Source organism: Lissotriton helveticus, chromosome 1_1, assembly GCF_964261635.1.
Source record: "Lissotriton helveticus chromosome 1_1, aLisHel1.1, whole genome shotgun sequence".
In the NCBI taxonomy this organism is placed as follows: domain Eukaryota; kingdom Metazoa; phylum Chordata; class Amphibia; order Caudata; family Salamandridae; genus Lissotriton; species Lissotriton helveticus.
Genome location: NC_136057.1, coordinates 59,268,116 through 59,285,228, shown reverse-complemented (window position 1 = coordinate 59,285,228; position 17,113 = coordinate 59,268,116). Strand labels below are relative to the sequence as shown.

Here is a 17,113-nt window from a genome sequence, read left to right as displayed (position 1 = left end):
AAGCTCCATCACATGGACACGGAATGGTGGTGCTCTGTTTCATTTTAGGAAAAGCTACCAAGTGATGGGCTATGCCTAATCTTAGGCGTGTCAATACATATCTGTGGAAATATTTGTTACAAAAGTTAAATACGGTTCGAAACCCTTTACAAGTTCCAGTTGCCGGTAGTAGATCACTGTCGATTGTTTCTCAATTAAAACGGAACGGGATGCCCTTTTCGCCTCCAGAAAAACTGTTTTAATCTCAGACGTTGATATAGAATCTGTAAGGCATGGGTCCAAACATATATCACATTTAAATAAGCAAGCAAATGAATACCAAACATACTTAATCCACTGTATTTTATTGCTATTATCTAACCTTAGACAATCTCAAATTAAGGTTTGTGTGAATGCTGTCTCTTCCTTACTGCATATGGATTTCCAGAGGAGGACAGGGCGCATAGCCGCTAGGTCTGAGATATAATCTAGACCTACCTCATTATGGATTAATTCGGTAGAGGCGGAGGGCGGAATACATAATAAATGTTTAAGGAACAGGTTCTCTTCAGTTAGTAGGGAATTTTTTGTACAATATCCCCAAAGTCCTGCCCCATATAAAGCTGCTGTCACACACCTAGCCTTAAAAATATCCACCATATCCTTTGGTCTACGATTTCCTAATTTAGCAGCAAATCTAAATATACCATTGACATTCCTCGACATTTTAGACCTAACATTGGCATGTTCATGGACCTAGGTTCCAATCCCTGAAAAAGTCACTCCCAAATAACAAAACAAATTAATCACCTGGACCCTAAAATCATCAATATAAAAGGGCCTAGTCAATTTGGGGTGTTTACCTCATGCCATAATGAATGTTTTTGTTTTATTTATAAGGAGCTTCCTTTTGTCAATAACTAATTTAAAACTGTTAATAAGGCGCTGTAATCCGATAGGGGTACGGGAGAGTAAAACAGCATCATGGGCATATTAGAGAATTGGCACGGTTTTCTCGAAAATCATAGGGGAATCTGCCGGAATTAGCCTCAATGCTAAGTCTACAATATTAATAAATAATGAAAATAATAATGGAGCCAGCACACATCCCTGGCGGATGCCTCGTTTAACATTAAAAAAAGGAGTACATTCTCCTGTTTGTCCATACCGCACTTTACTAGAGAGTTTCTCGTATAATCTTGCTAAAAAGAAAACAATCCCTTTAGGGGCGCCCATTTCTAATAAAAGTGGCCACAGCATGGAATGGTCAACCAAGTCAAAAGCACTGCTGAGGTCCGCGAAACATAGGTATAAGTTGCCTTCTTTTGCTAGGGTATATTTGCTAATCAATAGGTTTAGGTTTACACATTGTTCCATTTGTGCCTAGGCCTTTTCTAAATCCATATTGTACTTCTGAGAGGATCATATTGTCATTCGCCCAACTTTCAAGTCTTTTAAGTAAGATCCTACTCATTATCTTAATAGAAGAGTCCAAAAGGGAAATAGGACCATAGTTACTCGGTTCAGACTTTGACCCTTTCTTGTAGATAGGTATGATTATCGAATGACCGTATGACAACGGAAATGAATCCTCAACAACAGCATTAAAAACTCTTATTAAAATTGGAGACCACAGCTCCATTTCATTCTTATATAGGTCAATTGGCACCCCATCAGGGCCCAGGGCCTTGACCCCCTTGCTCTTTATTAGTCCATCATAGACTTCCTCGATATCAATCAGCAGGGGTAATACAGGCCAGATAGTATCATTTTGGGAAGGTACATTAGAATTTAACTCCTTGGATGCTCATGACGAGCTCAGCTCGTCATGAGCGACGGCGCCCCGGTGCTCATGACGAGCGCCGTGGCACATGACGAGCTGACCTCGTCATGAGCATGGGGGCGCTGTACGTGCCCCCCCGACCCCCAGCACAGCGGGAAAATACCGCGAGCAGCGAAGGGGTTAAGACACTCCTATCAGGATAGTTAAAAATGCTAGAAAAGTGTTCCCCCCAGGCATCGCAGTTGACTAAGGAATTCAATTCCGGAATGTGATCGTCCTTCAAAAAGGGGCAATTCACTGTTTCCTAAAAAAGTTTGCTATTATTCGTGTCCGCTACTAAACTCAGTTTATCCCAAGCTTCAGTTTGAAGCTCTACCTTTCTGCCCTTGATTGCTAACTTATAAGTGAGACGTACGTTTTTAACAATATCCATTTGTCTAGGTTTACTATTCAAGGCCTTTTTCAGGTCCCTTAGCGCTCTGGAACAGTTCTGATCAAACCAGCCCACATTATGATTTTTGTTTTCTCTATACGGACGACTTAAGGAACCTTCCACAACCCTATTTATCTTGGAGAAGTTAAAAAGTATTATGTTGGCATTAATATCATCTTCAAGACACATTTTAATTTCTTCCCTACAATCATTTATTAACTTACGCTCTAGTGTTGATAGACAAAGCCAGAGCCATCCCGGACGGATACAAGATCACCCGGAAGGACCGCGTCAACCAGACTGGAGGAGGCATCGCCATCATATACAAGAACACCATCCGCATCACGACCAACTCCGACGACTCCTTCACCGCCGCCGAACACCTCCACTTCCAGATACACACGACTCCAAGACGACCCTCAGAGGCACCCTCATCTAAAGACCCCCGGGACCACGCACCCAATTCAGCGAAGACATCGCGGACTTCATCAGCCTGCACGCCCTCCCCTCCACTGACTACATCCTTCTAGGAGACCTCAACTTCCACCTGGAGAAAAACAACGACACCAACACCACCACCCTGCTGGACAACCTCACCAACCTCGGACTCAAGCAACTGGTAAACACCCCCACCCACTACGCCGGCCACACGCTTGACCCCGTCTTCTCCTCCAGCAAGCACATCTCCTTCAGCCACTCCACTGGACTTCATTGGACTGACCACAGCTGCGTCCACTTCAGCTTCAGAAGAACCATGACCCACCACCACCCGCAACAGATTCCTCGCCGGAGCTGGAGCAAGATCACCGCCGAGCAGCTCACCACCTCCCTCAGCCAGAACCCTCACGCCAGCACAACGGACCCCAACAAAGCAGCCAGCAACCTCACACAGTGGCTGACCACCTGCGCCGACGACCTCGCACCACTGAAAAACCCTCCCAGCAGACCCGGCAATAAGAACGCCTCCTGGTTCACCGACGAACTCAAGGACTCCAAGAAGAACTGCCGCACCCTCGAGAAAGCCTGGCGCCACGACCAGACCACAGTGAACATGACCGCCCTCAAGCACGCCACCCGCAAACACCACCAGCTGATCCGCACCACCAAGAAGACAGCATTCAAAGAACGACTGGACAACAACGCCCACAACAGCAAGGAACTCTTCAGCATCGTCAAAGAGCTTTCCAACCCCAGCGCCGGAAACAACGACATCACTCCCTCGCAAGACCTCTGCGACTCACTCGCCTCGTTCTTCCACTGCAAGATCGCCGACATACACAACAGCTTCGGCGCTCCAACCACGCACCCAAACACCGAACCAACGCCCCCCACCACCACCCTCTGTGACTGGATCCCAGTCAGCACCGAAGACACCACCCGCACGATGAACACCATCCACTCCAGATCACCAACCGACCCCTGCCCCCACCACGTCTTCAACAAGGCCGACTCCATCAACGCACCCCAACTCCGGGACATCATTAACACCTCCTTCCACACCGCCACCTTCCCGGAAAGCTGGAAGCACGCCGAGCTCAGCGCCCTCCGGAAGAAACCAACAGCAGACCCCACGGACCTCAAGAACTTCCGCCCAATCTCGCTCCTCCTTTTTCCTGCCAAAGTCATCGAGAAGACCGTCAACAGACAGCTTGCCGCCTTCCTCGAGATGAACAGTGCCCTCGACCTCTCACAGTCCGGTTTCCGAGCCAACCACAGCACCGAGACCGCCCTCATCGCAGCCACTGACGACATCAGATCACTGCTCGACAAGGGGAAACAGCTGCCCTCATCCTCCTGGACCTCTCTGCAGCGATTGACACTGTCTGCCACCGCACCCTAGTACAGCGCCTCAGCAACATCGGAATCCAAGAGAAGGCACTGGAGTGGATCATCTCGTTCCTAGCTGGAAGAACCCAGAGAGTCCGCCTCCCCCCGTTCAGATCCAAGGCCACCGAAGTCATCTGCGGCGTACCACAAGGATCATCACTCAGCCCCACCCTCTTCAATGTCTACATGAGCCCCCTCGCAGCCATCGCACGCCAACACAACCTCAACATCATCTCCTACGCCGACGACACCCAGCTGATCCTTTCCCTCACCAACGACCCTGCCACCGCCAGAACCAGCCTTCACAAAGGGATGAAAGACGTTGCCGAGTGGATGAAGAACAGCCGCCTGAAACTGAACTCAGACAAGACGGAAGTCCTCATTCTGGGATCATCGCCCTCCGCCTGGAACGACTCCTGGTGGCCCCCTGCCCTGGGCACCACTCCCATGCCAACAGACCATGCACGCAACCTGGGCTTCATCCTGGACTCCTCCCTCTCGATGACCAGACAAGTCAACGCCGGCTCATCATCCTGCTTCAACACCCTGCGCATGCTCCGTAAGATCTTCCGATGGATCCCCACCGAAACCAGGAAGACGGTCACCCAGGCACTCGTCACCAGCCGACTGGACTACGGGAACACCCTCTACGCGGGAACCACAGCCAAACTTCAGAAAAGACTCCAACGCATCCAGAACGCCTCCGCATGACTCGTCCTGGACATCCCCCGACACAGCCACATCTCGGCCCACCTGAGAGACCTGCACTGGCTCCCCCTCAGCAAAAGGATCACGTTCAGGCTCCTCACCCACGCACACAAGGCTCTCCACGACCTGGGCCCCAAGTACCTCAACAACCGTCTGACCTTCTACACGCCCACCCGCCAGCTATGATCGACCAGCCTCGCCCTCGCCGCTGTACCACGCATCCGCAGAGCCACCGCCGGAGGAAGAGCCTTCTCCTACCTGTCATCCACCTTCGGCGGACCCAGGACAATCTCTCCTTCAGGAAGCAACTCAAGACCTGGCTGTTCGAGCAGTAACGGACCCCTCTCCCCCAGCGCCTTGAGACCCTACCGGGTGAGTAGCACGCTATTCAAATGTTATGATTGATTGATTGATAGATTACCATTCTTAATGGCCGGAAGTCAAGTTTGTTGCGAATGCTACCAACCTAGTCATCATTTCTTTCTTTAAAGAGATTTTTGCACGAGAAGGCTCACCAGGAACTTTAGTAACGGACAATGGAGTACAACTCATATCACAAGAAATGAAGAATTTCCTTTGTTCATGTGGTATTAAACATCTTACTACTTCCCTTTATGAACCAAGAGAAAATGGTCAAGTTGAACAATTTAACCGTGTTCTTAAGGATTCTGTTGAAGTTGCTTGTAGGTCTGGCGACTCTTGAAGAGATGTAGTGAGGAAAAGATTATGGATGTACCGAATTACTCCACATTCAGTCACTGAAGTAAGTCCCTTTCAGCTTCTCAAAGGCAGGGAACCTCTTACAGACATATGTCCTTGGTGGGTAAAAAATATCAACAAGGATGTTGATCAAGTGGACTTCAATCCAGTTTCTAAACGTGTAGAAACTAAACAAAACAAAATGAAAGCATTATTTGATTATAACATGAAAGTGAAAATTCCTAGTTTTGAAGTGGGTGAGAATCAAAAAAACTGTTTTTTTATCCAAAGGCACTTCCAAGTTTGGCAATCCAATCAAAATTGTAAAGGTGTGTAAAAATTCAGTTATTACTCAAGATGGAAGAGTTTGGAACATAAGAAAAGTTGTCAAGTGTAAATTTATGACATGGTACAATGATCCCAATGAGAACCTTCAACAGAGTTCACATTCCTCTCAGTCCATTGCTTCCAGAGTTAAGAGTAATTTCAGACCTGTTGTGTTACCTTGTAGATTTTTCAAAGAGATGGGATGCACACCTAATTTTCTGAATTCTTCCCACTTTTTTCTTTTCATCAATGATTGCGTGCAGCGAGGTTTGGCGGCCTGCCCAAATGCCACCTGATTCAACAATGATTCCTGTAAATGGGGCATGTTTATGCCCAACCAAACGCACAGCTTTGTGCCGCATTTGCGACATCACGTATGTATCAGTTTTATCCATATCTTCGTTTTTAGGCCATCCATTTAATTCAACTTTTTTTTTTAAAATTCTTTTTATTGTTGCATCAGATAGCATCATAAATGAAGAAAATCAGCCATCGGCAGGGCGTCAACATTCCGCCTCTGTCCGTCAGTTGCGCAACTTTTTTGGCTCCACAATCATCAACGTAATACTTAAATTTACGACATGAACATAGAAAACAACCCCCAAAGCAGCGGCCTACACTCCCTACCCCTCTCCACCCCCCTCGGACCCACCCCACCTCCCCCTAGCAGGACTTCCTCCATCCCTCACACGTAGTCTGATCCGTCAAATGTTCATGCAGCCCCTAAGTTCACTGCTGTCCAATCCATTGCGTTGTGGGCCCTCCTGTCATCCAACGCTTCTCCTTAGCGGCCTCCCTCCAAGCCATGGTATTGTCTCCACTTTGCCCACACTCTCCGAAACTATTTGGGGCACCCTCTGGCTTTATAAGTTACTCTCTCAGCGGCCATATACAAGTCCAATCCCCTCCTCCATTCCTCTATATCTGGTGTTTCGGGCGCTCCCCAGTGTTTTGCAATATCCCTTTTTGCCACCACCAATGCAAGCACCAAGAAGATAAGCAAAGGGCGCGCCAGGTCCACCTCTGTTGTCATGCCTAGCAAAGCCACTCTAGGGTCGCGTGGTATAGCCACCCCCAATACCTCACTTAGCTCCGTGAATATGCGTTCCCAGTACGCTTGTATGGCGTCGCACTCCCAAATCGTGTGGAACAAATCGCCACTCTGGCGGCGGCACCTAAGGCACGCCGAGTCCGTTATCCTACCCATTTTAAAGAGTCGCACTCTGTCAAAATAAGTTCTGTGGAGCACGTTCAGTTGAATGAGACATAGCCTCGATTTAATCGCCACCTCCCGTGGGTGCATGAGGACAATCTCCCAATCTAAATCTTCCATACCTCCCACATCTGCCTCCCATTTGCTCCGTAGATCTTGCAAGTCGCCTAACATATTGTTGGTCAGTGTTTTATATGTAAGGGACACCGCCTGCCCCAATATCTGTTCCTGGAGCAACCTACCCTCCAGTGGTGCGTACTCTGGAATATCCGTGAGCGCGATGTTTTGTGCCCTCCATGCATGCCTCAACTGCGCATATTTGTAATACTGAGTGTTGTGCAAACCAAATTCATCCTTAAGCGCCTGGAAGGATTTTAGTTCCCCCTTTGCAATCACGTCTCCCACTGTTGAAATACCTATATCGTCCCACCTTCCGAAGCCTCGCAGTTTGCTGAGTTCCCCCAGCCATTTACAGTGCCACAGCGGCGTCTGTCGGGTTGGCCTCTTGTCCCACCCCATACGTCTCGTAGCCTTGTTCCACGCCGTCAGCGTAAGCCTCGTGGCCGGTAGAAACAATGGACCCACCTTCCCCCCGTACAAATAGTACAGTGGGTTTTTGTTAGACAACTTTGATCTTTCTAACGCATATGTGGGGTGATCTGCTGCTGCGTGTAACCACTCATTTATCGGAGCAAGGTGCTCCGCCCAATAGTACGCCTCCAAGTTAGGAAGGGAAATCCCTCCGCTGTATTGGTGACGCTGTAGCGTGGACAGAGCCACCCTCGGTTGTTTCCCCAACCACAGGAAGGCCCGAAGATCCGCATGAATTTTGTTCAAAGTCTTTGCTGATAGCGGGTAGTACTCGTTCTGCAGCGCGTACAGAAATTTCGGGAGAATAATCATCTTGTAGATCGCCGCGCGGCCCAATAGGGTGAGCGGGAGCTGTCGCCACCTGTTCATTTCCGTCGTGGCGCTTTCCATAACTCGGGCAATATTTTTGGTAAAGGATAATCCCCTGTCCAGAGTGATGAATACTCCCAAGTATTGAAAGCCCTCCTTGGTATGTATGAGTAGCCCCGGCAGGCACTCCCCCCGCTCCAGACCTTGTGGGTCATATAGGACAGATTTGTGCCAATTAATAGTGTGGCCTGCCCGCGCACCAAAGCCATCTAGCTCCCTGAACAATTCCGGGATTGTCGTGTCTGGTGTGGTCACAAACAACAGCACGTCATCGGCGTACAAGGATATTTTCTCCTGCGTTGCGTCGGAGTCGCCCCACGAGAAACCGCGAATCCCATGGTTTTGTCTAACCCTTATCGCTAAAATTTCTATAGTGAGAGTGAATAGAAGGGGGGACAGTGGGCATCCCTGGCGCGTGCCCCTGCCGATATGAAATTCACGGGACAGCCTCCCGTTGACTCGCACTCGCGCCCTCGGGCCGAGTATAGGAGCCGGACCCACTTCTGAAACTTAGGGCCAAACCCAAACCTCTTCAGTGTCGCCATCAGGAAAGGCCAGTGGACCGCGTCGAAGGCCTTCTCCGCGTCCAGGGAGAGGAAACAGTGGGGCTCACTTCTCCCTTTAACCTCCTGCAGCCAATTATGGGTGCGGCGGAGGTTCAACTTGGTCGCCCTGTCCGGGAGGAACCCTGACTGGTCCATATGCACGAGGTCCGTTATTACCGACCTCAGGCGTTGAGCTAGAATAGTGGCCAAGATCTTTATCTCTATATTGAGGAGGGAAATGGGACGGTAGGAGGCACATTGCCCTCCTTGTATATCGGGACAATAGTGGCCAGGGCGAGGTCCGGCGGCAGGCTCTCCACCTGGTATGCCTCCAAGAATAAATGTCGTTGCAGCAAATCAGTAGCTCGTTTGAAGAACTCCGCCGGGAAGCCATTCGGCCCCGGGGCCTTCCCTGGTTTCAGCGAGGCTATGGCATCTGATATATCCTCCAGTGTCACCTCCGCCTCTAAAGCCGCGTTGGCCTCAGGGGACAGAGTCGGCAACTCCATGTCACCCATGTACTACTGCGCGTCCTCACTCGTACCCAAATCCCTGGCCCCATAAAAACTCTCATAGTATGTCGCAAAGGCGTCCGCTATGGCCTCATCCGTGCGCACCTGTCTGTCTTCCGTCAATGTGATCTGATCTACCCACCTCGCCGCCCTTTCCTTCCTGCCTAGCCATGCCAGGAGTTTGCCGGACGTATCTCCCACGTCATATAATCGGTGGAGAGTTGCCAATGCCTGAGTACGTGCCTCATCAGTAACCATCTCCCTGTAGTGTCTTTGTGCATCCAGCAGTTTTCTAAGTAGTACGTCTTCCTTCCGTTGCTGGTATTCCGCCTCTAGGGCCAGGATAGACGCCTCTTCACTAGCTACCTCTGCCTGCTGCTTCCGCCGCACCTCTCCCAACCTGCTCTGTATTCGATCTCTCAGGACCGGCTTCATCGCCTCCCAAAAGGTGATCCCTGAGTCAACCGTACCTTCATTTTCGGCCACGTATACCCTAATATAAGCCCTGATGCCCTGCAGTATTTCTGGTGTTTGGATGTCCCAAACCGCTAGGCGCCAACCCGCCCTCCCCCCTCTCTCTCCCGCCCCAACTGTGCATATAACGGAGAGTGGTCTGAGAGTCCCCTCGCTTTATAGTCCGGCGTGTCACTCGATGTAAGATTCTGTCTGGACATGAATATATAGTCTAGTCTTGAAAAGACCCTGTGAGCCCCTGAGTAAAAGCTTCTTGTGTAGGATGGAGCCACCTCCAGACGTCAGTGAGTCCTATGGCATTCATCTGTCGTGCTAAGGCCGAACTGGTCCCCCGCGTACGGTTTGTCCCTGATCGATCCCGTGTTTCACACATAACATCATTAAAATCCCCACCCACTATTTGTACCGTGTCTGCCGTGTCGATGAGTATAGAGGTGATTGCTTTGAGGGTGCGTGCCTGCAACTTTGGGGGGGCATACACCGAAATAATCGTGATTTAATTCAACTTTAAACCATTTTTTCTTTTACATTTATACGAATCCACATGCGGATTATGTTGCTTATTTTCTAGTTTCTTATATTTAAACTGTGCCCATCCAGACCTCGTGAATTATAGTGTCAAATGAAAGAAGATCTCACGGACACAGAGGCGACAGTTTTAAGTAACATGAATACAAACAGCATGGTTATTAAGGATGCAGGAAGACTGGGACATTGCATTGTGGGGCACCGAGTCTATTTAAATGACGACAGTGGTGTAATGGTGGCAAAGTAAATATGGGGCCAATTAGGAGCAAGTAAGCACTCGGTTAATAGGCCGGAAGTCGGAGGAGTTTAGCTGGTTGTTAAATGGGAAGGAAAAGCGGGTGAATAGTTTGATGGGAGAAGTGGAGAGGACGAGAGGTTTTTAAAGGTGCACAGCAGGTACGCCAAGAACACATAGAACTTTAAGCGGGATAACTGTTGGAGAAAATGTGGGGATTACAGTTTACGCAGACTTTTCCGGACGTAGAGACAGCATTAGTTAAAAATGAGGAACGTTAGAATGTTCAAAGTATGCAGACTGTTTAAGGTGTTTATGAGTGGGTATTTTTACAACAGCCCGAGGGGTTTTAACAGTGCACAATGTTGGCAAGTTAAAGGTCAGTATGAAGCTGGTTGAGTATCATGGGATAGAGGATGGCAAAGGATGGCAAAGGATGGCAAAGGGGAAGGGAGGGAAATGTATCAATGAGCTCGAGTGTTAAGGTTAGATTACAACCAGGTGAAACGAAGGATGGATTAGGCCTATAAAGTTAAATAGGAATGTTTTTCACGAACATATTTCACATTGTATAAACGGAACCCCATAATAATGTCAACAGTAATTCAGACTGTGTTTGCTTCTGTTTTTTGAAAATGTGTAAATGGAGATTTGACTAGTAATTGGCAAATGTTTTATTATTATTTTTAGCGACCCCCGAAGAAGGGCTCTAAACAGCCCGAAATGCATTGGATTTTCATTGAATAAACGCTGCCTGTGATGAGTTTTGCATCAATCGTATTTATTCACGAGGTCCAAATGGGAACAGTTTAAATACAAGAAACTAGAAAATAAGCAACATATTCCGCATGTGGATTCGTATAAATGTAAAAGAAAAAATGGTTTAAAGTTGAATTAAATGGATGGTCTAAAAACGAAGATATGGATAAAACTGATACATACGTGATGTCGCAAATGCTGCACAAAGCTGTGCGTTTGGTTGGGGCATAAACATGTCCCATTTACAGGAACCTTCTAGATTTTTGTCATAATCTCATTTTTATATATATTTCTTTCCCTTCCCTTCTCTTTCCCTTATGCTCCTCTCTTTTCTTTATTGTTTTTTTTTGTAGGAATGAGATGTGTTACATTGTGTATCATATTTTATTATTTATTTCCTGGAACTAGAACTAAGTACCTGCGTGTACTTCCCATGTTCTGTGTTCCAGATTCTGGGCTTGACAGTTTTATTTCTCCAACCAACCTGACGGTTGCGCTGTGCTTTTTCTCCATTAAACTTTATAATTATACAAGTCTCCTGCATACCTTACTTTACATTTACCTATTCATGTCACTCCTTATGGGATGCTTCTGCTGCTTGCCGTGGTGGTGGTGGGGATGTTTGTGCCGCCCTGCCTCGGTTGCCAGTGAACGCCGGCTTGATTGACCCTTCCGCTCAGATGCCTTTCAATTGATCTATGTAGCCAGGCTGGGAAATTGTGTTTTAGGGCCTAATGTAAACCAAGACAGACCTGTCCTATCTTTATATGTTCTACGCCCTGACTGTGGAATCTCTACAGTCGTAAACTTACTATTAACTTGTAGTTTGTGAGTACCCAAAAATACTTAACCTTACACAAAATGTAAAATGTACCTTTATGAATCAGGCCCATAGTGTTAACAGTAAATTCTGAAGCTCAAATATATTGTACAAGTCATACATTCATATATATAACATAAGTGTATAAAAGTGTAAAAATGTCAATGGGTGAAATAAACACACTGACATGGAGTCAGCAGTTAAACCATGAAGAGTCTGAATAGTGCAGTAAGAGCCCAATAATGACGCGCTCTGCATTGAGTGGTGTGGAGCGTCGCCTTCAAAGAGTATCAAACAGCCTTCACATAATAATATGGTAAAAGAGTAGTGTATTCACAATAACAATATAGTCGCATCGGGGAAAGTGTCACCTGCTAGTGATTCTGGCAGAGAGGGCCCATCTAGTGCACACAGCAGCCCTGAGCCAGTCTGAGTCTGGACTGACGCCTCTGTCCCTCTGTCTTTCAGGTGGAATTGCAGCCTATAATTGTGGCCCAAGAAGAGTCTCTGATTATGATGATGTGGACAGACATACTATCAGCGGCGACTACTCCAACGACGTGGTGGCCAGAGCTCAGTGGTATCAGCAGAACTGGTAGAGCAAGAACTCAGCCAACGCCTCTCCTTCCTGCACCGACAGGTGGCAGAGCAGCAGCACCAGCAGCAGCAGCAGAGGATCAGCAGCACCAGCAGCAGCAGCAGCAGAGCAGCACCAGCAGCAGCAAAGCAGCAGCAGAGCAGCAGCAGAGCAGCAGCAGCAGCAAAGCAGCAGAGCAGCAGCAGCAACAGCAGCAGCAACAGCAGCAGCAACAGCAGCAGCAGCAGCAGCAGCAGAGCAGCTGCAGCAACAGCAGCAGCAGAGCAGGAGCCGCAGCAGAGCAGCAGCAGCATCAGCGGAGCAGCAGCGGAGCAGCAGCAGAGCCGCAGAAGCACCAGCCACAGCAGCAGCAGAGCAGTAGCAGCAGCAGAGCAGCAGCAGCAGCAGAGCAGGAGCCGCAGCAGAGCAGCAGAGCAGCAGCAGCAGAGCAGCAGAAGCAGCAGAGCATCAGCAACAGCAGAGCAGCAGAGCAGGAGCCGCAGCAGAGCAGCAGAAGCAGCAGAGCATCAGCAACAGCAGAGCAGCAGAGCAGCAGAGCAGCAGAGCAACACCAGCACCAGCAGAGCAGCAGAGCAGCAGCAGCAGAGCAGGAGCCGCAGCAGAGCAGCAGAAGCACCAGCCACAGCAGCAGCAGCAGTCGGGCAAAGAGCTGCATAGTGTTTGTCTTCTGGCAAATGTCAATCTTCTTATAGAGCTGGGAAAGCCTCTGCTTTCTGGATTGTTGCACAGTGTCGCCACTGAGCTGGTGTTGCTGCATCGCCCTTGGGGCTAATGATGCTAAGCCTGCTGACCCACTCCTGTCCCTGGCTGTGGATCAGAAAGATGCCAGCAAGTCGCACTAAACGAGGCATGGCATATGTCACTGTGATAGAATCTGCTGATCTGCTGTGTTGTGGTTGGCATGCCTTCATTTACTGCATGCCATTTCATGTATTCCACGTCCTTCACTCCTGTGCTCTTGTCCCTGACCCCACACTGCTGTTTTCTTCGTCCTGCTGGCTCCAATTTCTCAAAGATGGGCTATCCTGTAGGACACGAGGTTTTCCTCACGATTATCTGTCTTGTGGCTTTACATGGTCTTTGCTATTGCAATGTTTGTAATTTCTGCTTTGTTGACTGATTATGAATGCAACGAAACTGGATTTAACTGGAAACTTGAAAATGAATATTTCAGCATGATGTGACTGTCGCACTCACCATGCATTCACTGGCTCCAGGTTGGAGATCACTGTACAAGCTTTGCAGATACAGTCGCGTCAGCCCTGACCTTGGAGCCTCAGTCACCGCTAATGAGGTCCGTGAGTGAGATATTGTGCGTATACACTGCTTCTATCCTGCAACTAGAACTGTCGTACCCATGAAAGTTGCAAGGTCAATATGCTGCAAGAAATGAGGCCTTAAACTGGGCCATGTTTGGTTTGTCATTAGGGCAACTATAAAATGAATAGTCAACTATTGCAAATTGTTGGAAGCTAGCTGTTGGGCCACAACGGGTGAGCAGCTAACAGTCTTGACTAGCTGGATTCTGTCCACCTCTTTAAAAGGACGTTCTGCATAGAGAAAACTTTAATTTCTCTAAAGGACAAGCCCTGCACAGTGTGACATCTGAATGCTTTATCCAAATTGGCACCTTGTTATCACCCGACCAGATGTCATTGGTCAACTTCCCATCATTCTATTGCTGTTCCCATCGAAGTATAAATGGTACATGAGTAGATTTCTGATCAGGAGTTTCCAGTCCCATGAGCAATGATGTGATCTGTGGGAACCCTGCTGATCGAGTGGATCTCACCTGCTCAAAGTGTCATGTGGCGCATAGGGACATTGTTGTCTTCACTAAGTTTGCATGAGCACGTTGCAGCCTGCCTGCTCTTTGCACATGTTACCTCAGGTCTTTATTTTTTTGCAATATGTTCTATGGTTGTGTTCACATGAGAACTCATCGCTGTGTTCGCTCTCCGCATGTTCCTGGGATTTTGACTGAACATGATGTGCAAGGTCGAACAACAATGCCCCTTGTTATTTTGTTCTGGCCAGGGCTTAGCTCTTAGACAAAACGTACCGTGCAGCTGTTGTTTTTGACAATATACTTGGATTTTTAGTGCGATAGACAAATAGCACACACTTGGAGAGGAATCTTACCAGGGAGAAGAGCGAGACTGCACCTAAGATGTAGATCTACCATCTATAGGCTAAGGTATAGGGCGTGACGACAAAGCCCAGAGATCTTCAGATATATAATAATACTGCTCCGTAGCAAAGGGGAGGAAGGTAAGGCTCTATTGTCTTTCTATGATGAAAGCTCCCTTCATGATTTACGGACTAGCTGCTATGCCGACTATATTTGTACTATGCATTTTCCTTCCAGTTGTGGCACGTATACTGCATGTTAGGGCACCTTGGTTAAAATAAATATTTTAAACTGGTTTGTGTCTCTGTCAGATCTTATTGTCATGTTAGGGCACCTTGGTTAAAATAAATATTTTAAACTGGTTTGTGTCTCTGTCAGATCTTATTGTGTACAATTAGAAGAGTGCGAGCAAAAGGGTGTGTCTTGTTACCGCGATTCCTGAGAGATCTGGGAGTGTTGTGTTCTGGGGTGTCTAATCATTTCTTTCTCTGTGAGTGAGGAGGAGGGCAAGTGAGACACTATTGCTAGTCAGTCCTGGGCTTATGGGTGCTAAGGTGGTAGAAATGCCCAGTCCCTATACAGCAAGGTCTTATAATTATGTGCATAGTTCTGTGTTTGTGCAGAATCCCTGCAACAGAACCTGAAGTCTCTGGATACTGCACAGCTGGCAGCTGCTGTACAACGTGGTAAACACAACTGACAAAGCCAAACCGCTCTACTATATGGTATTGCTAAGATTTTTTTAAGTGCTTTGATGCAACCAGCGTTTACCACGTCATAGCACTTTTTTTGTGTACTTTCAACCAAAAATCCGTTGATGTACATGCAAAATCCCCTTGGGTGAGACCTATTGGCTTTGCTAATACTTTTTTTTTCTTGTTTAGACCACATTACACTCCTCAGACAGTGCTAAAGGGCTGCTTGCTTTCCATTCTTTCGAACTACAACACTCTACTCCACTCTAACCAACACCATCTGCTCCACTCCACTCTGTCCTATACCACCCCGCCACATTCTGTGCCACTCCACTCTGTACACTCTGCTCTACTCCACAACACACCGCTTCACGATACTCCTCTCTACTCCACACCTCTCTACTCCACCGTATGACATTCTACAACACTAAGCCACTCCAGTGTACACTACTGAGATCTACAACACTCTTCTCCCTCTATGACACTCCAAAACATTCTACACTACTCATAACAATCCGCTTCACTCCACGCCGCTCAACTCCACTCCACGCCACTCCACGACCCTCTACACCTCCACTCCATAATACTCCACTCTACTGAACACCACTCCACTTTACAACACTCCACACCACTCTTTTAGCCATGCTAAACAGCAGCCATACTGGTGAGCATGGCTAAAGCACATTGGCAGTCAGTAGCTCATGCGTAGGCGAAACATGTTGGGTTTGCCATTGCTTGTTTCCCATTTGTTAGTTTCAATAATTAAGTAGTAAGCGTTGATCATAATGTGGGGGAGTCTTTTCAGTGGCTGAGAAAGAGAACTATTATTTATAAGTTCACTGTAATTTTGCCCCAGGAACAGGCAAGTGCTTACATGATGAATGAGGCTGCCCTGTTATCCTCGTATTCGAGAGGGAAAGTCGATTTAAACAAGCATTTGCAATGCAAATTGGTCTCGCATTGGTGAAAATCAGAGCTATTGGCGCTGTAAATGACTATTTGTTTTACTTATGTTTTTTGCTTGCAGTGGAGTGGATGTATGTTGTTTATAGTGGAATTATGTGGTTTGAATTTGAATTGTTAGTTGTCGAATTGTGTGGGGTGTAGTGTATTTGTGTATCGGAATGATATAGCATGGTAAATAGATAGGGGGTGAGATCTGTGTAGAATAGATAGAAAGGAAGATTGAGAGGGATAGGTAGTTTGTGCATGAAGTGGTGAATGAACTCCAGACGGTGTAGGAGAAATGGTGTGAAAGAAAGAGAGAAAGAAGGGGAGAGCAGATTATAGACGTATAAAGAGACTGCGTGTTGCATTCTATACTTGTATATATTTCCCTTTTAATATCATTCTCTATTCATCTACACATTTCCCTTTTAATAGAATGCATATTTGTTGTTGCACATGCACTCTGTAGAGAGAAATTCTATTTAGAATTGTGTTATGAAATGTACTGGAGTTTTTAAGCTTGATGTAACCTGGAGACTGGAGTACTGTGCTGCTTCTCAATAAACCTTGGATTTACAATCTGGATTTATTTCAAGATTATTACACTGCGCTTGTGTACGCCAAAGACACGGAAAGAAGGATGAGGAGAGTGTGTTACTAGTGCTTTGCACTCGACCTGGAAGCCAGTCAGCAGTTGTGAATTACAACACTGAGTTTGTACAATATTCTTTAATGTTGTGCTCTAAATGGAACAATTTCTCACATATTCCTTGAGCAGCACCCCCATGCCCTCCATGTAATTTGCAAAGCACTAATTACCCAATGTTCCTTATATTATTTGTTGGAAACCCCCCACCCTATGGTTATCACTTCACTTTTTGCTGTTAGAACCCCTTATCCGATGCCTTTTTAGGTCTCGGCCTGGCGTTGGAGCGCGTA

At 47.3% G+C, this 17,113-nt stretch overlaps 1 protein-coding gene across 1 annotated transcript in view; it reads left to right on the top strand.

Annotated features, from left to right (window-relative positions):
• Positions 1-12,687, top strand: part of LOC144823427 (lysozyme g-like) — a 249,141-nt gene extending 236,454 nt beyond the window's left edge. The window contains exon 8 of the mRNA XM_078681972.1: positions 12,271-12,687. Coding sequence (XP_078538098.1) covers positions 12,271-12,401 — 131 coding nt within the window. The 3' untranslated portion in view covers positions 12,402-12,687. The remainder of the gene's footprint in view (positions 1-12,270) is intronic.
• Positions 12,688-17,113: the final 4,426 nt, after the last annotated feature.